Source organism: Myodes glareolus, chromosome 3, assembly GCF_982192425.1.
Source record: "Myodes glareolus chromosome 3, mMyoGla1.1, whole genome shotgun sequence".
Lineage (NCBI taxonomy): Eukaryota > Metazoa > Chordata > Mammalia > Rodentia > Cricetidae > Myodes > Myodes glareolus.
In genome coordinates this window covers 85,085,271-85,104,748 of record NC_142028.1, presented here as the reverse complement: position 1 = coordinate 85,104,748, position 19,478 = coordinate 85,085,271, and the positions used below count along the sequence as shown (strand labels likewise).

General features: G+C 51.0%; 1 protein-coding gene across 1 annotated transcript in view; it reads right to left on the bottom strand.

The window, feature by feature from the left end:
* The window catches only part of Mroh7 (maestro heat like repeat family member 7), a 52,979-nt gene that overhangs the window by 3,164 nt on the left and 30,337 nt on the right, over positions 1-19,478 (bottom strand). Inside the window, exons 14-22 of the mRNA XM_048453253.3 lie at positions 17,790-17,928; positions 17,399-17,589; positions 12,595-12,732; positions 10,673-10,787; positions 7,322-7,462; positions 6,505-6,684; positions 6,011-6,166; positions 5,286-5,408; positions 1,212-1,314 (exon numbers count right to left, since the gene is read on the bottom strand). Of these exons, the coding sequence (XP_048309210.3) occupies positions 1,212-1,314; positions 5,286-5,408; positions 6,011-6,166; positions 6,505-6,684; positions 7,322-7,462; positions 10,673-10,787; positions 12,595-12,732; positions 17,399-17,589; positions 17,790-17,928 (1,286 nt within the window). The remainder of the gene's footprint in view (positions 1-1,211; positions 1,315-5,285; positions 5,409-6,010; positions 6,167-6,504; positions 6,685-7,321; positions 7,463-10,672; positions 10,788-12,594; positions 12,733-17,398; positions 17,590-17,789; positions 17,929-19,478) is intronic.

Here is a 19,478-nt window from a genome sequence, read left to right as displayed (position 1 = left end):
AGGGATGGATGGAGGGATGGATGGATGGATGGAGGGATGGATGGAGGGATGGATGGATGTAGGGATGGATGGATGGATGGAGGGATGGATGGAGGGATGGATGGATGGATGGATGGAGGGATGGATGGAGGGATGGATGGAGGGATGGATGGATGGATGGAGGGATGGATGGATGGATGGATGTAGGGATGGAGGGATGGACGGAGGGATGGATGGATGGATGGATGGAGGGATGGATGGAGGGATGGATGGAGGGATGGATGGATGGATGGATGGAGGGATGGATGGAGGGATGGATGGATGGATGGAGGGATGGATGGAGGGATGGATGGATGGATGGATGGAGGGATGGATGGAGGGATGGATGGATGGATGGAGGGATGGATGGATGGATGGATGGATGGATGTAGGGATGGATGGATGGATGTAGGGATGGATGGAGGGATGGATGGATGGATGGAGGGATGGATGGATGTAGGGATGGATGGATGGATGGAGGGATGGATGGAGGGATGGATGGATGGATGGAGGGATGGATGGAGGGATGGATGGAGGGATGGATGGATGGATGGAGGGATGGATGGATGGATGGATGTAGGGATGGAGGGATGGATGGAGGGATGGATGGATGGATGGATGGAGGGATGGATGGAGGGATGGATGGAGGGATGGATGGATGGATGGATGGAGGGATGGATGGAGGGATGGATGGATGGATGGAGGGATGGATGGAGGGATGGATGGATGGATGGATGGAGGGATGGATGGAGGGATGGATGGATGGATGGAGGGATGGATGGATGGATGGATGTAGGGATGGATGGATGGATGTAGGGATGGATGGATGGATGGATGGATGTAGGGATGGATGGTAGGTATGTGCGTGGATGGGGTATGAGAAAGAGCAAATGAATTTACACTAAAATAAATGTCATTTCATAGGGGTCATCACCTCCAGGCCTCTCTGCAGTAAGGTCTCCTGACCCTGGTGAAGGAACTGTGATTATCTGGGCAGAGGAGACTAGGAATATAATACAGTGAATGTAGTGTGATGTGGTGGGAGAGGCAGCCCTGATGCCGCTGTTAGAAGGGTCGTAAGAAGAATCCTGAGCAAAGAGAATCTGTAATCGATCTTTCCCCCAGAGATTGGGATTCTGGGAAACTCAGACTGGAACTCAGGCAGGGGGACTTATTATACCAGAAAAGGTTACCTATGAAGATGACAGAGGACTTCCGGAGGGAGGCCCGTGAATTCTTGGCAAACTCCAGGCTCTGGCTAAGGAAGGTGAAGACACTGTCTCGGTGAGAGTTCACCTGGAGAGAAGAGAAACCCCTCAAAGGCTGGGTCCACTACCTCACAGCTAGGGGCAGCTATTCTCCCCACCACCATCAGCACTACCCTGACCCGGCTCCTAAACATCCCTACTGCCCAGCTCTTTGCTGAGAGGCCCCCGGGGGCCAGACTTTGTCTTCTTTTATCTAAAAAAAAACTTTTTATCTAACTGAAATCACCACTTCTAATGGCGTGCCAGCCCAGGTCTCCTATCAATCCATCTCCCGGGTGTGATGGAGGAAAAGTTCCACATTGCAGATCCCACGAGAGATGGCATGGGGCATGGCACACAAAGGGAAACTGGGCCGGCCAGGATGAAAGACTGGGGCTACAGAGCAATGGGGAATTAGCTGGAGGATCTAGCAGTCCTCGAAGCCGGGCACAAACAAGGCGTCCTCTTGCACTGGGACGTGCAAGCCTTCACTCGTGACTAGTAGTGACAAAGCCATGCTCTGTGCAAGATCGCCTGACAGAGGCCATCGGGGTGACTCCGGTGCGGAGAACTGGGAGCAACTGTTCAGGTAAGAGGCAACTGAGAGAGAAGACTCATGTCTGTTAACAACTTCCTCAGGCTGAGGCCAAGGTCTGAAATCCCAGGTCTGGCAGGCAAAGCCTTCGCAATCTTACTGAGTCTGACAGCTTCCCATCACTGCCTCCACTGCCTTACTCATGGGGCTATGCAGCAAGGACGTGACCAGCCATAGCAACCTCTATGCCCTGTATGGGGATGGCTCCTAATTATGGTATCCTCCCCTCTCTACCTGATAAACTGCCTTGCATCCTTCAAGTCTCAGTTCAGATGCTACCTCCCACTGTAACCTTTCATGACCCTCAGGGGATGCTCATCTACCATTTTGGTTTGGTTTGGTTTGGTTTTCAAGACAGAATTTCTCTGTGTGTATAGCCTTGGCTGTCCTGGAACTAACTCTGTAGACCAGGCTGGTCTCAAGCTCATAGAGATCCAACTGCCTCTGCCTCCCAGGTGCTGGAATTAAAGGCATGAGCCACCACCACCTGGCTGTCCACCATTCTTAATGCTTCTGCAGCATCCCACACATCCTCAGTCATGGTACCCAGAACGGTAGCTTTTAATTGTACACCCTTTCTCCTATTGCATACAGAACTCTTCCAAGATGAGGGAACTTTTCACTCCGTTCAGAGTCCTCAGCACCCTAGACAGGACCTGTATTGGAGCTGGTGACCAGAAACAGCTAAAAGAGCAGTTCTCAACCTGTGAGTCCCAACCCCTTTCACCTAAGGCCATTGGAAAACACAGATATTTACATTATGATTCATAACTGTAGCAAAATTACAATTATGAAGTAGCAACAAAAGTAACTTTATAGTTGTGGGGGTCGGCACCCCATGAGAAACCGTATTAAAGCGTCACAGTCTTAGGGAGGTTGAGAAGCACTGTGCTGGATGAATGAATGAGCTACAGTTGATTAGTTCCTTGATCAGCAGTAAGTCACGGGTCTCTTCGTCAGGCTACTAGAGTGTAGCTTTCGCTTCTTGTATTCATTTATTTTTTGAGACAGGGTTTCATGTAGCCTGTCCTGGCTTCCTGCATGCACCACCACACACACACCAAGCTGGGGTTATGGGGTGCTAAAGGTCTAGCCTAGGGTCTCAGGCATGCTAGGCAGGTACTCTACTAACTGAACTGCAGTACTCAGCCCAATAATTTTTTTAGAAGATTTATTTACTTATTATGTATACAGTGTTCTGCCTGCATGTATGCCTGCAGGCCAGAAGGGGACACCAGATCTTACAGTGATATTTCATTTGTATTTTAATAAATAAAACTTGCTTGAAGATCAGAGAGTAAAACAGCCACCCTGATCAACCTTACAGACCAGGCAGTGGTAACAGACATCTTTAATCCCAGTAGCCACACTCGCTTGCCACAGAAACCGGGCAGTGGTGGTGCACGCCTTTAATCCCAGCACTAGAGAGGAATATAAAACAGGAGGAGACAGGTTTCATACAGCATCTCATTCTGAGGATTCCTGGAGGCAGGATTGCCATTTTAGACTGAGGTAGAGGTAAGAATCAGTGGCTGGCTGTTTTGCTTTTCTGACCTTCTGGTTGAACCTCAATTTCTGCCTCTGGGTTTTTATTTAATTTTTTTAAGATGTATTTATTTATTATGTATACAACATTCCTTCCATGTATGCCTGCATGCCAGAAGAGGGCACCAGATATCATTATAGATGGCTGTGAGTCACCATGTGGTTGCTGAGAACTGAACTCAGAGCCTCTGGAAGAGCAGCCAGTGCTCTTAACCACTGAGTCGTCTCTCCAGCCCCATTAGCTTAAGAATTTAACTTTCTTGTGAGCAAAGCCATTAATGGGCAGAAAAGCAAAGCAGAGGGATCGACCACAGACGTACAAACTGACAGCCACAAACCCCAAAGGTCTACAGAACGGTGCTGAGCGCAATGTATGTAGGTCTTTTGGGGGTTGTTGTTGTTGTTTAGACAGAGTCTCACTCTATAGCACAAGATGGGCTCAAACTCATAGCAGTCCTCCTGCCTCAGCCTCTCAAGTACTAGGGTTATACCCAGCTTAATACAATGCTTTAGTGTGTGTGTGTGTGTGTGTGTGTGTGTGTGTGTGTGTGTGTGTGTGTGTACAGGCATGCACAAGGATACTCCTGTCACTAGAAATACTGCCTGGGAAATTGCATTGCAGGAAAGGGAGTCAAAAGGTCAGGCGTGAGGGCCCCTGTCTGAGGAGACCCAAGGACAACCTCTGCTGCTGCTGTTATCTGGGTGTGTCCACTTGGAATGTTTTGTTTGTTTGTTTGTTTGTTTTTCCAGTGAGTCCCAGGGATCCTCCCTGCCTCCCCAGTGCCGAGAGTACAATTGCGCACCACCACACCCAGATACTTTCTGTGTTTGTTGTTTTTTACATGGACTCCTGCCTGTGTGTCTCATGACAACAGGAAAGGGAGAGTGGGACTAGACGTCCCCAAAGGTTCCGTGACCCACAGTGACACCTTCACAGCATGTCTGTGGCTCACTCCCTGCTTAGCTATTCACAGAGATTGCCGAGAAAGGTCAAGAAAGCGTGAGTCAGCAACCAAAACTGTCATTCCTCGGCACAGAGCAACCCCAAGCCCTCTGAAGCCACTGTGAATCGGTGGGGTCGTGGTAAGCATTCAGCATTTGCAACACCCCAGAACCCCTGCCCCCAGCATCCCCACCCTGTGGACCATCACTAGAAACACTGCCTGGGAAATAATTCTAGTGCAGAAAAGGGAGCCTAAAATCCAGGCATGGTGGCACACACCTTTGACCCCAGCACTCAGGAGGGTGAGACAGAGGGTCACTGTGAATTCAAGGCCAGCCTGGGCTACATAGTGAGTTCTAGACCAGGTTGAGGTGCATAGTAAAACCATGTCTCAAAAAGTTTTAAAAAGGAAAAGAAAAGGCAGACCATCTAGGCAGAAGGTACAATATAGCCACAATATAGATAGGTTGGGGCTGTATAGTATAGTATAGTGTAGTATAGTATAGTATAGTATAGTATAGTATAGTATAGTATAGTATAGTATAGTATAGTAAATCACTTGCCTAGCATGAGATCATAAGTTTGGTCCCTAGCCACATACACACACACACACACACACACAAGAGCAGGGGGAGTACAAAGAAAGTGCAGGTAGGTAGGTAGATAGATAAATAGATGATAGATGGATGGATAGATAGACAGACAGACAGACAGACAGGTAGCAGCTTGATATCCTCTGGAGGTATCCAGTGATTCAGAGGAGGGGGACTCTAGAAGAGGAGAAGTCAGAAGTAGATATGGATGCTTAAGAACCAATAGCTTGGATGGAGGCAGTCATGCGAACCACAAGTCAGAACCTGAAATAGGAGGGGGGAAGGATGACACCTGGCCTCCAACACTCTTGTAAAGAGTCAGTAAGCTTACAGGAAACACTCACAAGATACTGGCAAATTTTCGTCACCGTCTGTAGATGGTTTTCCCAGGGCTTCTGGCTGTAAGCCCTTTTAGGCAACTCCCACTTCATGAAGCAAGCACAGCGGAACAGGGTCTTCTCACATTTCTGCAGACCAAGAGGAAGAAAATACCAGCAGTGTGGGATTCCAGGCAGCAGACCTTCGGGGAAAAGGCACGTAAGAACTGGCCTGGGGACTGCAGAGACAGCTCAGTGGATAGAGGGGCTCACCACTCAAGCCTGGCAGCATGAGTTCAATCCCCAGAACCCACACAAAGGTAGAAGGGGAGAGCCAACTCCACAAAGCTGTTTTTTGACCTCCGTGTGCACACTGTGGCATGTGCGCCCATGCTCAGACATTACACGCACATTTTTTTTTTTAGTTGGATTTTTGAAAAGTGTTTGAAAAGTCCTGTTTGAAAGGTGCAAATGGAAGCATTGAGACTGTAGTTCAGTGGTAGAGAGCCGGCCTGGCATACGTGAAGCCTAAGCAAGGCTTAATCCTCAGCATGACAAATAAATAAAACTTAGAGGAAGAAAAGAAGGGTACAAATAAAGTTAGCTATTTGAGGGGGAATTCTGTCCAAGATGCCTCTAGAAAACACACCTGGCTGGACATAAATAACTGCTTCCACGGACTGGCCCCAATCCTGGCTTGGTTCTGTAAAGGAGGTGCCCCTTCAGGACCGGCCACCTGTGCCTGCTCTCACCTGGCTCACTTTGGCATTGCCCTCCTGCATGATGAGGAGCAAGGGCAGCAGTGTGCTGGTCAGCTGCTCCTCCAAGGCTTCAGTGCAGGGTATCCGGAGCTTCTGGACCACTTTTCCGTATACACTGATGCAGGAGACCCGTACCTCTTTTCTTGCCTGGGACAAACCGGAGGCTCAGAAGGACCTCTCTCCCAGGAGGGGGCTCCCCGGCCTTCCTGTCCCTCATTTGTAGGACCTCCTTGGCACAGAGACAGAGAAAAGCCCAGGCCATGTGGTGGGACCGACATAGGCCAACCAGTGGCATAAGTCCACCTTCTCCGGGAAAACTGATCACAAAAGAACTCCCTTCTGGAAAAGCTGCTGGGTCAAGGTGCTCCTTCCTCTAATCTGGAGAGGCTCTGCACAAACTCCAGTGTGGTGGGAGATACTGCAACCCCAGGAAGTGACTGACCCTCCTCTTCCCACGTTTCCCCTCTCCCCTCCCGAGGCCTTACATCACTGAAGTGAGGTAGCAAGATCTGCAGCATCTCCACATAGACTGAGCTGTCCGTTAGCTTCTTGCCCTGCCCCTTGAAGATGGTCTTGAGGTCACGAACGGCCTCCACCACCAGCTCCCCATCCATGTTCTTCAGGCATTTAACCATGGTGGGCAGCAGGGCGTGTACCTTGGCCATCTGGGAGACAGAAGCACGGAGGAGGGGGTACTGCCTGGGCCAGCAGATAGGAGATGCAGCCTCCCATTCACAGAAGACCTGAGCAGCCCAGCCCTATTTTCACCTCCAGGCCCTGCCTGGACCTTGTCTCCTATTCTGAGCTCCCTCTCTGGCTGTTCTCTAAAGGCTTCTTTGGTCTCCTTGATTCCCCCCTGCTGGGTTGCTGAATCCATCCGACTTATGCCCTCCTCTGGCCCCAGGTGACGGATATCCTATATCACAAGTTAGCTTTCTGAGTCTGTGCCCCGCCCCTTCTGCCAAGCTGTGTCAGACAGGTCCCTAGGAGAGAAAACGGGCACTTTTTACAATGCTAAGCTTATATCACCCTTCCAGACTTCAGTTTCCTGATCCACAATATAGGGATAATTACTGCCATCCCTTTCTACACACTGCCTGTAGGAACACTGTATGAAACCTGGATCAGGATATGTTGAAAAAGAATATAATACATAGAGATTGTGTTGGCAGGCCCACTTTATAGATGGGACCACTGAGGGCAGGCAAACATAAGCTCTGGTTCCAGACTGTGACAGCTGAGCCCTCCCTCCCTCCAGCCCAAGGCCTGGCAGAGCTGGGCTTCTCTCAACCCTCCACTCACCTTCTCAGACCTACGGGCCAGGATGACCAGGCCCCGGATGGACAGCACCTTCATGACGGGGTTGCGGTGGCTCAGGCCTTCCACCATCCGCCCCAGGGAGTACTCCTCGGGGATGCGACGCACCTGCTCCATGTGGAACAGCTGAGAGAGCAAACAGCACGGCCTCCTGAGCCCAGGGGTACATGGCCCACGGTCTCCCTGGGACTCCCAGGATCTGCCTCCTGGAGCCGCAGACTTGGAAAACTGACAGTAGCTACTGCTTTCCACCTAATAGTCATCAGAAACTGATGGGAACGCTGAAGTTGTCTCTCCCTTGTGCCTCCGCATCACCTGCCTCCTTCATTCTGTATTCACCCTGCTGCCCCCATTCCTACACTGGCCAGCCATGTTCCACCATTCCTCAAATGACCAGGCTCGTTTGTCCCCTCTGGGCTGGCAGGATGCCCTGCCACTAGGATAGCCATTAGCACACTCACACCCACACCTGGCATAGCTCCTTCCAAAACTCAGCCCCAGGTTGAACACGCTTCCCCGAGTCCCAGGAGCTCTGGGCATCCTCCTGAGGCAGCAACTAGGAACCTCAGCGCTCCATCCGCCCGTCTGTCCCCCTGGACCTCTGTGACCTTCCTACAGGACAAAAACTCAGCCAACTCTTTTGGGGGCATCACTCAATCTAAGAATTGGGGTAGAATGTGTGTTTACTACATGGATCAAATCCTCCCCTTCTGAGGACTGCTCCTCTTCCATTGCAGGGTTGGCACCATCAGGGAAACCCATCCTCACCTTCCTGACCTGCTTCACACCCTCCCTCCCTTCGGCAGCTAACAGGCATTGGTTCTCACCGGCTCATCCTCACAAACACACTCTATCATCTTGGCTGCCACGGTGGAGAGCCAGGTCTATGAGATGGGGAGAACTGGGAGGAGGAGCTGGTGCACGGGGGAGGGTCACCAGTTAGCCAGAGGAGATGGAAGGGAGGAAGGACACACCGCTGCTGCCTTCTGTCTGTCCATGCAAGCGACTCAGGCCTGCTGTATACCAGGCTGCAGGCCGAGCCTGAGATACAGGGGATAACGGCTCCTGTCTCTTTTACTTGCAATGTTGGAACTCAGACCCAGGGCCTCACATGTGCCAGGCAAACCCTCTACCGCTGAGCCACATCTCTTGTGGAGCATGGATACTTCAGTTAACCAAATAAGTTAGTTTTTTGAGACAAGGTCTCACTCTGTAGCCTGTGCTGGACTGGCACTGGCGAGGCATCCCAAAGCTAGCCGAGAACTCATAGTCATCCTCCTGCGTCAGCCTTCCAAGAGCTGGGATTACAGCCACGAGACACCATAGACTCACTGAGGAGTCTGAGAAAAACTGCCACTGGCGAAAACATACACAGATAATCATGGAGAGGGGCCTCTAGGTGTCTAGTAGTGACATCTGAGATCAGGGAACACGGAAGTACTGGATTCACTGAGAGGCAGGCTTCTCTCCCAGGGAGGAGGGAAACCCTGGGATCCCTTGCCCTGGAAACAAAGATGCTGCTCAGGACTCCAGGTCTGACAAGCTCTGGCCTCTGTCCCGTCCCCCGAGAACCTGTTGGCAGCCATGAGCAAACTCAAAGAGCCGGTAGAATAGAGGAGTGAGTCAGGAAGACCTGGTCGGGACCCCTGGACTCTCCTAGCTGAGTGACCCCTGACCTCGCCTGTCTCTGAACAGCACAATCCCTTCTGTGGAATTAGATAGCTGTTGGAATGATGCAAGGATGAGGTTGGCAGTGTGTGACACATGACCACAGGAATAGTATCTCACCAGACCACAGAGTCCAGAAGAACTGGGCCAACCTGGGGCTGAAACTCAGAAACCCTAACCCCAAGAGCAGTCTGTTTCTCTGGAGGCGCTAGCGTTGCAGGGCCAGGCAAAGTGCTCTCCAAAGCACTTGCTTGCCTCCCCGTCCCCACTGTGGATGTCCCCCCAAGTCCAGGCCTAGTGCTGCTGTAGAAACATGGTCCCTGCTCTGATCTCACAGTCTGGAGAGGCAGAAATGTTTTAAGAAATGTGTCAAGAAGAATGCTCTTTTGGCAAACCGTACTCACCCATTGAGGTCATGCTTAAATGTCACCTCCTCCAGGAAGCCTTCCTGTCCTTCCCACTACCTAGGCAGGCGGTAAGCCATCCCCACTCTACAGGCTCTGGTGAAACCCTGGAGCCCTCTGAATGATCACTGTCAGATGAGTGAGCAGGTCCTCTAACATCACTCACAGACAGAAGTTGAACAAAATGGGGTGTAAGCAAAGGTGGGAATGTTCTCAGCGTCTCTGAGGGGACACCTGATGCTTACAGCCTGGATAAACTGGGAGATTCTATAAAGTCGCTGGGCACAAAAGCTCTCTGACTTAGAGGAGATACTGCAAACAGGTGCGCTTGCAGACAGAAGGCAGGAGGTTCGTGCGCTGGGGAGAACCAGAGGGCTTGTGTGTAACGGGGGTGGGGGTGTGCATCTGATGGGGCAGGTGGGAAGGTCCTGGAGTTACATAGTTACAATCACACAGCCATAGGAAGGAACTCACACTACTGAGGGCTTCAAATGACCTTGTGTCTTGTGTGTTGTGGAGATTTTACCACAATAAGCTAAGGAAGAGAGAGGCATGGAGGAGTGAGAGTCAAAGATTTGAATCCTGGATCTAGCTGCCATCTGGGCCTTGGGAAAGAGACTGGACCTCAGTTGCCTTCTCTGAGGTGGCCATAGACTAGTATCTAAGTTATGGAATTTGAGGGAAAATGAAATGAGCCAATTAGCATAAACTGAGAGCAAGCTGGGAGAACAGAAAGCGTTCAGTAAATATCAGTCCACTCTGCATGCATCGCCCTGCTGCGGCTGGCCTTCCCCACTCCCGACCTGTCTCCTGAACCTGCCTGGCACTTCCTGCCATGCTTGCTCTAATTACGTCACCTCCTTCAGGAAACTCTTCCCCAAAGCCCCTCTCTCCAATCTCCTGCTCTCCCATGACTGCCCCCAGCTTCATGCAAGTCGCAATTTGGCACCCCACACCATAACCGGGAAGCTCTCTGTCTTCCCTGCCACACTGAGAACTCCTCAAGGCCAGGGTGGCATCATTTGTATCTCTGGTACCTGACACGTGGTGGTGCCAAGCAAAGATTAACGGGTGCCTGGGGTTTTTGGAAAATCTGGAAGAGTGGGGTATAGGGGTGCAGAGGGGGAGACCCAGGAGAGAGACCTATGGGGCCTTCCTATTGAAGAGACATGGAGGATCTGGGAAGGCTTTGGAAATTGTAAAGTGCCGTTCCCCAGAAGGCCCTGAGTGACTGTCCCCAGGTTCCCAGGGCCCCAGGACGTACCTCCACAAAGAAGGCGGTGGCCGTGACCTTGTGCTTCTCGTCACCTCTTTCCAAGAGCGGGATGAGCAGGTAGAGGATGCGACAAAGCTCCTGGCAGGAGTAGTGTACCATGGCCCTAGGGACGGCAGACCCTCAGGCTCCCAGTCACACAAGACCGGCTGACGGAAGTCTAACAGGGACACTACCAACCCTGGTCAGTCAGTGCCACCTCGGTTTCCGGGACCCCAGTCTTTTCACCTGGGTGACTTCTCGAAGTCAGTTGTACCTAACTGCTTCTTTACACAGCTGGGGAAATAAGGTACAGAGTGGGAAGGAGATTTGGCGGAGGGCACAGGGCAAATCAGTGAGCTGGGCAAGCTGAAACCCTCCCGCGACTGTGCAGGAGGCCAGGGCAGAAGGAAGGAGATGTGAGATTTCACTCCCTGAGGCCAGCAACCGCCAGTCTCCCACCTTGTCGTGATTATATGGGGTCTCCTCACCACCCTTCCAGACAAGCCACCTTCAATATCCCCAGGTCACAGAGGGAACTGAGGCTCTGAGCGGGACTGGTTCAGCTCCCAGAGCTGGAGTGTGGCAGAGCTGTGGTCCCGACCACGAGTTCCTGCTCCGGCTGCTTCACCCATCCCACTGAGCCAGCAGGTGATCAAAGTACCCCTACCCACACAGCCAGCATCAGCACCGCATGGAAACTACCTGAAGACACTCTCAGGACCCTAGCCCACACCCATTGAGGTTAGGACTCAGGGCACAGTGCTGCCTGCCAAGAGGACCATGGGTCACTGAATCTAAGAGAATAACTGTCTTATACAGTATTGAAGCTGAGAGAGTCTGGGTTCAAATCCTGACTCCAGCATGTGCTGTGCGATGTGGGACAGGCACTTCATCTCTGGGCCTCCGTTTCCTCCTGGTTAACCCTGAGTTAGTCACAGCACTGTTTCTTTGGTGCTGGTAAGAACCTAAATGGAGTCATTGTCCATGTAGTCCCTTTTTGCATGGTGCTTGGAGAACAGTTAGTGCTCCATCAGGCGACTGTGTGCTGAGCCCAGGGAGAGGCTCTTGTGGCAGGAGTCACGGCACCAGCTCAGAAGTCAAGATGCCCCTCTGTAGCCCAAGAAAGGGTGTATGTTTGGAGAGGGAGCACTCATCTGAGCCAGGGTGGGAAGGAGCCTTGGTGAAGGACACAGGACAAGCACTTTACCACTTCTCAGTTGTGTGGCCTTGAATAAATGACCCAGCCACGTTCCTGTGCAAAATGTGTACATGTAAACCCTGGCCTGCCACCAGCCTCCATATGGCAGTCTGTGCTTCTCTCTGTGTAACAGCTCTGACTGTCCTGGACCAGGCTAGCCACGAACTCACAGAGGCCCACCTGCTCTGTCTCCAGAGTGCTGGGATTAAAGGCAGGTGCTATCATGCCTGGCTGAGGCAGGGAACTTGTAAGTAAACAATTTTATTTATTTTATGTGCATGTATATGTGAGTGGGTGTGCGTGCCACGGTGCTCATGTAGAGGTCAGAGGACAGTTAGTGGGAGTTGGGTCTGCCTTCCAGCATGTGGGTCCAGGGAATTGAACTCAGATCAGCAGCCTTGGCAGCAAGCACCTTTACCCATTGAGCCACCTCACCAAGCCAAAAAAAAAAAAAAAAAAACAAAAAACAAAAAAAAAAAAACAACAAAAAACCAAGGAGCTAACTACATCATTATTTCGGGGATCTACAAACTGGAGACACCATTAGGACCAAGTTTGCCTCCCGAGGATGGATGTCATCTTTCCCATTGGTGTTGTCCCCCTGCTAGGACAGTATTCCCCAAGCTGCAGAGAAGAGACCAAGGCTGTTGCTCAGAGATGCAAGCTTGGGTCTGTCTGAAGATCCAGAGGGCCCACCCTACCCTGCCCTACCCCACTGAGGTCCGCACCTCACCTTGCCAGCAGGGCCACTCCCCGGTAGTGATTCTCTGCCTGGCCCATGAGCTCCCAGCCACCCTGCTCCTCCAGAAACGTAGACTCATATGAACAGCCCATTTTCAGAAGCAGGGTTTTCACCACCTTCACCATCCAGCTGCCGAGACAAGGGGGTAAAGTCTCCTGTGCACTGTGTGCCTTCTACTTGGCGCCCTTTTGGCCTCGGGACCCTTCAGGAAGGTCCTGGGGAGTTGTCACACCCAGGGAACTGAGCAGAACTCAGACGTTCCAAGTGTGCTCAGGGATCCTGGAGGCTGCTGCCACCTTTTAACCAACTGGATGTCTAGCCCAGCCTATTGTCTCTTTACAATAGTTAAGTTACAGACATATACTGATGGGTTCAACCCCCAGAGCTCATGGAAATGCTGGGTGGGTATGGAAGCCTGTGTGCAATTCACTCTCAGAAGGTAGAGACAGGAGCAAGCTAGCTAGTGAGACTAGATGAGCTCTGGGTTTGATTGAGAGACCTTGCCTCTAGGAATCAGGCAGAAGTGTGACTGAGGATGAGTCCTGATGTCAACCTCAGGCCACATGTGCATGCACACCCCTACACGCATACCCATGAACATGCAGACATGCACACACATATGCATATATCATATACACACATAAAAATGGAAAGAAAAGCTGGGCAGTGGTGGCACACTCCTTTAATCCCAGCACTTGGGAAGCAGGGACAGGCGAATCTCTGTGAGTTCAAGGCCAGCCTGGTCTACAAGAGCTAGTTCCAGGACAGGCTCCAAAGCTACAGAGAAACTATATCTCGGGGGGAAAAAAGAAAAAGAAAGAAAGGAAGGAAGGGAGGAGGAGGAGGAGGAGAGAAGGGAAGGGAAGGAAAGGAAAGGAAAGGAAAGGAAAGGAAAGGAAAGGAAAGGAAAGGAAAGGAAAGGGAAGGGAAGGAAGGAAAGAAAAAAAGAACGAAAGAGAGAAAGAAAGAAAGAAAGAAAGAAAGAAAGAAAGAAAGAAAGAAAGAGAAAGAAAGAGAAAGAAAGAGAAAGAAAATACAAGACATTCTTGGTAGGTACTGAGATATGAGGCAGGAGGATCACACGTTAGTGCTTAAGGCCCCTGAGTTACAGAATGAGTTCAAGGACAGCCCTAACAACTCAGTAAGGCTCTGCCTTGAAAATTAAAAAACAAATCAAAACAACAACAACAAAACAGTAAAAAGATGGATATGGCTCAGTGATAGAGTTCCCTGCCATTCATGAGGCCCTATGTTCAAGCTCCGGTACTGAAGCTGGGGAGGTACAGAATGAGGGAAGGGAGAATACAGCCTCCCATCCCATCCTGCTCCTAGATGCTAAGTCAAGCTATCAGACCTGGGCTAGGAGAAAGGCTTTTCCCCCCAACTTCAACAGGAATAGCTTCACGAAGCAGGCGAGGCCCCATCAATGTTCCCTGCAACTAGGCTACTCTCCCATCCTGCACAGCCCCTCTGTGAGGACAGCTTTGGTCCCCTTCATGCCAACTGTCCTGCGGGCAGCACTGAGCTCAGGAGCTTCAAGGAAAGGAAGTGAAGGAATTCCAGACAGCCACATCAGGCCCGACCCTCCCAGGCCTGGCTCCAGTGCACAAAGCCCACTTCCAAAACAACGCTGGATGGCAACTCAGTTACCATCCCCCCACTTTTGTGTTAGTGCGGGAACAAGGTCTCAGCTGGGCCAGAAGACCTGCTTGGTAAGTAACCTTGTAGGGAGAGGACTCTGTGCTTGGGTCAAAGCTACAGCATCCCAGTTCCTTCCTCTCCCCCACGTTCTTCAACCAGGCTTCACGTTTGACGAAAACAACCCTGTGTCTCTACCCGACTCTCAAGCTTTGCCTGTAAGGACGTGAGATGACACCAGCCACCTACGAAAAGGCAGAGTTGGCGACTTGAGGCAGGAAGCCCAAGTGATGGAGTGGTTCTATTGGCCACCAGGAACCTACCTGCGAGTTTCACCCTCCTGGCAGATTTCCCCAGCAAAGGAGAGCAAAGGGTACCTTGAGACCTCATCCCCAGTCCCTGAATGGTGACTGGACAGCCACGGCACAACACAGAACAACTGGAAAGCCCAGGGCTGCCAGAGCCCTCAGGCCACGCCTGTGTCCCTGTGCTTGAATCCAGGAGTCCCTCTTTTCCTCCAAACTCACATGAGACATGTCACCTGGTAGCAGTAGAGCTGTCACATTCATAGCCTATGCCCCTCTCCATACAGGAGATGTGACTACTTCTGTAGGGTGACTTTTTCATCTGTCACTGAATCTGGAGCACCAAGGAGTCACACAAAGGCCACACAACAGCGTGGCTGCCGTGGCTAGCTACCACAGGTAACCGTAAAGCAGCAGAAAGGACTGCTGGCTCTAGAGGCCGGAACCCAAATTAAAGGTGTTGGCAGCGCTGTGCTCCCGCTGGCAGGGCTATGGATAAGATGAGCAGTCCATGGGCTGTGTGTAGGGTGTGCTGCCGCTGTGGCTACAGGTAGGGTGGGCACTCTGGCTTCCTTCTAGCAGTCCTGTGGTCTTAGCTGAGTTCAATCCTCCTCTCGTGGAGACCATTTCCTTTATCATTTCCAGGCAGGGATGCCTCCATCCGCGTTCCTCCTACTGTGGCTGCAGCACCCCTTCATCTCCTACTGTTGCCCAGGAATCAGCCCCAGAAAGCACAGGAAGAGATGCAAGAGGGCACATGGATGGTGGGTGTCTCTCTAGCGGCACGTGAGGCTATCAGTTCTCACAACCACTAGGCAGAAATCAGCCATTCATCTCATGGGGGTGGGATGCCAAAAGGTTAACTACCAAAACAAACAAGCGGAAAAAGACCAGAGCAAACATGATGAACAGCTCTGCATCAAAGGCCTCCGGCCACACACAACTTGTCCTTTGCCCTCTGAATATGCTTCTTAAGTGCAACACACAAGGATGAGAAGGGGAATGGATGAGCACACCATGGAAAGAATTAACTTTCTGAATGACAAAAAAACCATAAAATAATCACAGGTTAAGTGGCCAAATATAATATAAATGACAGAGTTAATTCCCTTAGTAAAATAGGTTCTCCTACATTAATAGGGAAAATGAAAATAAAATAATTTTAAACATTGCTAAGAAAAATCCCCAATAGACCTATGTGGATAGACAAAGGGCAAGGGCAACTTGCTCACATAAACGGGGATACAAACGCCATTTAAATCTCAGCCTCATTCAAATGAGAGACATGAAAACTAAAACCCCAGCACACGTGTGCACACATGCACGTGCGTACCAGGTGTGGTGGCGGAACCCTGCCCTCCCAGCACTCAGGATATGAGGCAGGAGAATCATGATTCCTTTTAAAGACCTTATCTAAAGAAAAGAATAAGAAAGAAAGAAATCCATTTTTTTTTTTTTTTTTGCAGCTCAGATTTGCAAAGATTAAAATGTTCTGCAGTACCTTAGCCAAGAATAGATGTGGGGATGTAGGCACTGGCACAGGCCACAACCACTCGTGACAGTTTCCTCTGTGCACCCTGGCAGATGGGGCAGTGGAGGAATTACTACATTTTAGCTAATCTCTGTGTGTGTGTGCCCGTGTGTGTGCCTGTGTGTGTGCACACGCATGCACACCTTCAGAGGTCAGAGAATCGGTTCTCCCCTCCATCTTGTGGGTCATGAAGATGAAACTCAGGCTTGACAGCAAGCACCCCTATTTGCTGAACTATCTCATTGGCCCTTCATTTCAATTTTCATCACTCAGTGGTCATTAACTTTCCTCTCATGCATTCCTATGCTATTTTAGTATCCCCAGGCAGAAGTCCATCGACGCCCTACCCTCCCTTCAGGAGTCCATCCTACACATACAATTACATGTGTGTCTCTATGAAAGCCAGCTCACAGCAGTGTCTCTGCCATCGCAAAGGGTAGGGAAGTGACCAAATCAGGAGGAGGGTTGCAGGGCTGCACACTATGGGACTGAACCTCTGTACATAAGGATGCCCTGCAGCTGTCAAAAATAAGGAGGCAGCTGTATGTATGAAGGTCTCCAAGACCAGATACCTAAGAGCAAAGGTATACCTGTGTCACAGGCTAGTACCCGTAAAAATAAAATATAAAGCCATGTGCTCATCTACACTAACTACCCCTGAAAGGGCATGAAGGAAAAAAACTTGCTTGTCTTCTGGGAAGGTATCTGGGGTACAAAGAGGAAAAAGAGAGTTGATTTTAATGCCCTGCTCCCTGCCCCCAGTGTCCATGGATTATGTTCCAATAAATATGAACATTGGTGGGTCTGTGATACACATCTAATACGAGCAAGTCCACTGGGGATGGCAGCGGGTAAAGATGCTCAGACCACTCATCTCGTCACGCCACCATGCACTGATCAGAGCCGCGGGATGCAGAGAAAGGGGCTCGGGACCAGCTGCGGAACAGGGGTGTGAGTCCAGTAACATGGCATCTCTAGTGTCTGGAGAGGCAGCTCGGTGGATAGAGAATGCTTGGTCAGTGCAACCAAGCCCGAGGTTTGACCCATAGAACCAGATAAACTGGTCAGGGTGGAGCATACCTACAATCCCAGTGACTAGGGAGATGTGGACAGGAGGATCAGAAGTTTGAGATCACCCTCATCTACATAACAAGCGTTGGGCCAGCCTGGACTACGTAAGGTCCTGTTTCTAAAAACAAATGTATGTTCCACTTCTAGTGCTTGAGTAATGTCTATGAATAAGATGTCTGAGGGACCCTTCCTGGGGAGGAAGCCCTCCCCCACTGCAAGGATAGCAGGGTAGACAGATGATGGGGCCTACCATACAGGTAAGATGGCAGGAAGCTGTGTGTCATCCTTGGCATCCTTTCGAGGAGCCACGCGGCTGGGCAGGCTGAGGCCAATGTGATAATGGACCTGAATGAGCAGAGCCAGGAGCAGCTGAGGGTAGATGCGCCTCACACGGCCCACACAGCTGTTGACGGACAGGAGCTCACACAGGCCACTGGCTGCCTAGGGGTAGAGGGGAGGCCAGTGGCTTGACCCAGTCCACCCTCCCAGCACCGCTGGCTATAGCCTAGCATATTGCTCTGAGAGGCTGGGACTGGTTCACTAATTCAGTCTAGAAAAGCATGGTGCCTGTGGCCTCTGGCAGATGGGACCAACAAGCTGAGTGGGGTAAAAGGGAAGGAAAGCAGGTGCCTGATCCTCACCGCCAGGGGCACAATGGAGGCCCGGCCCTTCTTGGTGATGGGTTTCTCCTTCAGGGTAGTCAGGAGCAGATCCAGTAGGTCTCGGACGTCACAGCTGGGCTTTCGAAGTATTAGCTGCCTCCACATCTCTGCCCCGTTGCTAACAGGAGGGAGGACAGTTAGTCCATAAGGCAGGGGCCACCTCATGCCAAATGACTTCAGGGCTGCGGTGCAGGGCCAGTGAAAACGTATCAAGGACCACAAGGAGTGGTCCTGAAAGCATTCTCCATGAGGCAGGAGGCTGGCAGTGATTGAGAACCTCATTTGCAGGTTTCAGCCCCAGGGCTTTATCCTCGTGTAGTGTGTTCCTGGGCAAACATTCATTCGAGTGGGCATTGTGTACCAGGCACCAGGCGAATCTCTGAGGATACAGACGCAGATGCCCGGAAACGCTCCAAGTCACCGACTTCTCGCCCAGTAATAAAGGACATTATTCCCATTTTACAGAGGCAGAATGGAGTCCAAGATGCTGCTGCTAACAGGCTGCAGAGGTCAGGTGTGACCACACCTGATGACTCCGAAGCTGTCTCCTAAGAGCAGGAGTGGAGGTCACAGAGCCCGTTGGGGCCTGGATCTTGCCCTTATTAGACTCTTCCCTTTGCCGGAAGCTACTCCAGCTGGAGCAGCAAGCAGCACCAGGGCAGCCTCTGGGCAATCGGCGGTGAGCTAAAGGGTTACTGAAACCCTTTTGCCTGAATGCCGGAGCATCTGAACCTTCCGCTCATTTCCCAGCTCTGTTCTCCTGGAAACCCAATAAAGATAGTATTTCAACTACGTTGCTAGGCAACATTGCTTAGGGTAAAAATGGTCATGTTTATAGCTGCTTGGTACATAACATTGGGTCAGGAGGAACTGTCATTAACTGTAAGAACCAATGGAGCAGCTAGCGCGTGGGGCTTCCCAGGGACTGTGACCCTCATGGCTGGACTAATCTCTGAAGAGATGCAGAGAACAAGGATCCTGTAAGAGACTCTGGTCCCTCTGAGTCCCCTGGCTCGCCTACCCTCACAGCCAGGTTTTACCTAGGAAGCATATAGGGAATAAACAGTGAGAGGCCCTCGCTCTCGGGATCACAAAAGGGGCCATCCAGTCGAGGGCAGCCCTGGTAAACCTAGTGACTGAGTAGATCACAAAAGAACCCTGCTGAGACTGCAGTTCAGTGATAGGGCACTTGCATAGCATGGCCCTGGGTTTGAGTCCCAGCACTGCATAAAGAAAAAAAAAGACCCTAATGTAATTCCAGTACCTGAAAGTAGGAGGCAGGAGGATTGTCATGAGTTTGAGGACAGTCTGGGATATATAATGAACAACACCCCCTCTCTTCCTCTTCTCCTTGTCCCTGTCTCCCCACCATTCTTGTGTGTTCCCACCCCTGTGTGTGTGAGAGAGAAACAGAGAGAGACAGAGACAAGGGGGGAGAGAGAGAGAGAAGGGGAGGGGAGAGAGAGAGACAGAGACAAAGAGAGGGGGTAAGGGAGAGAGGGAGAAAAGGGAGAGAGGAGAGAGGGAGAGAGAGAGAGAGAAAGAAACAGACAGAGACAGAGACAGAGGGAGAGAGAAACAGGGAGAGAGGGAGAGGAGAGAGAGAGAGAGAGAGAGACAGACAGACAGACAGACAGACAGACAGACAGACAGACAGACAAAAGAAAC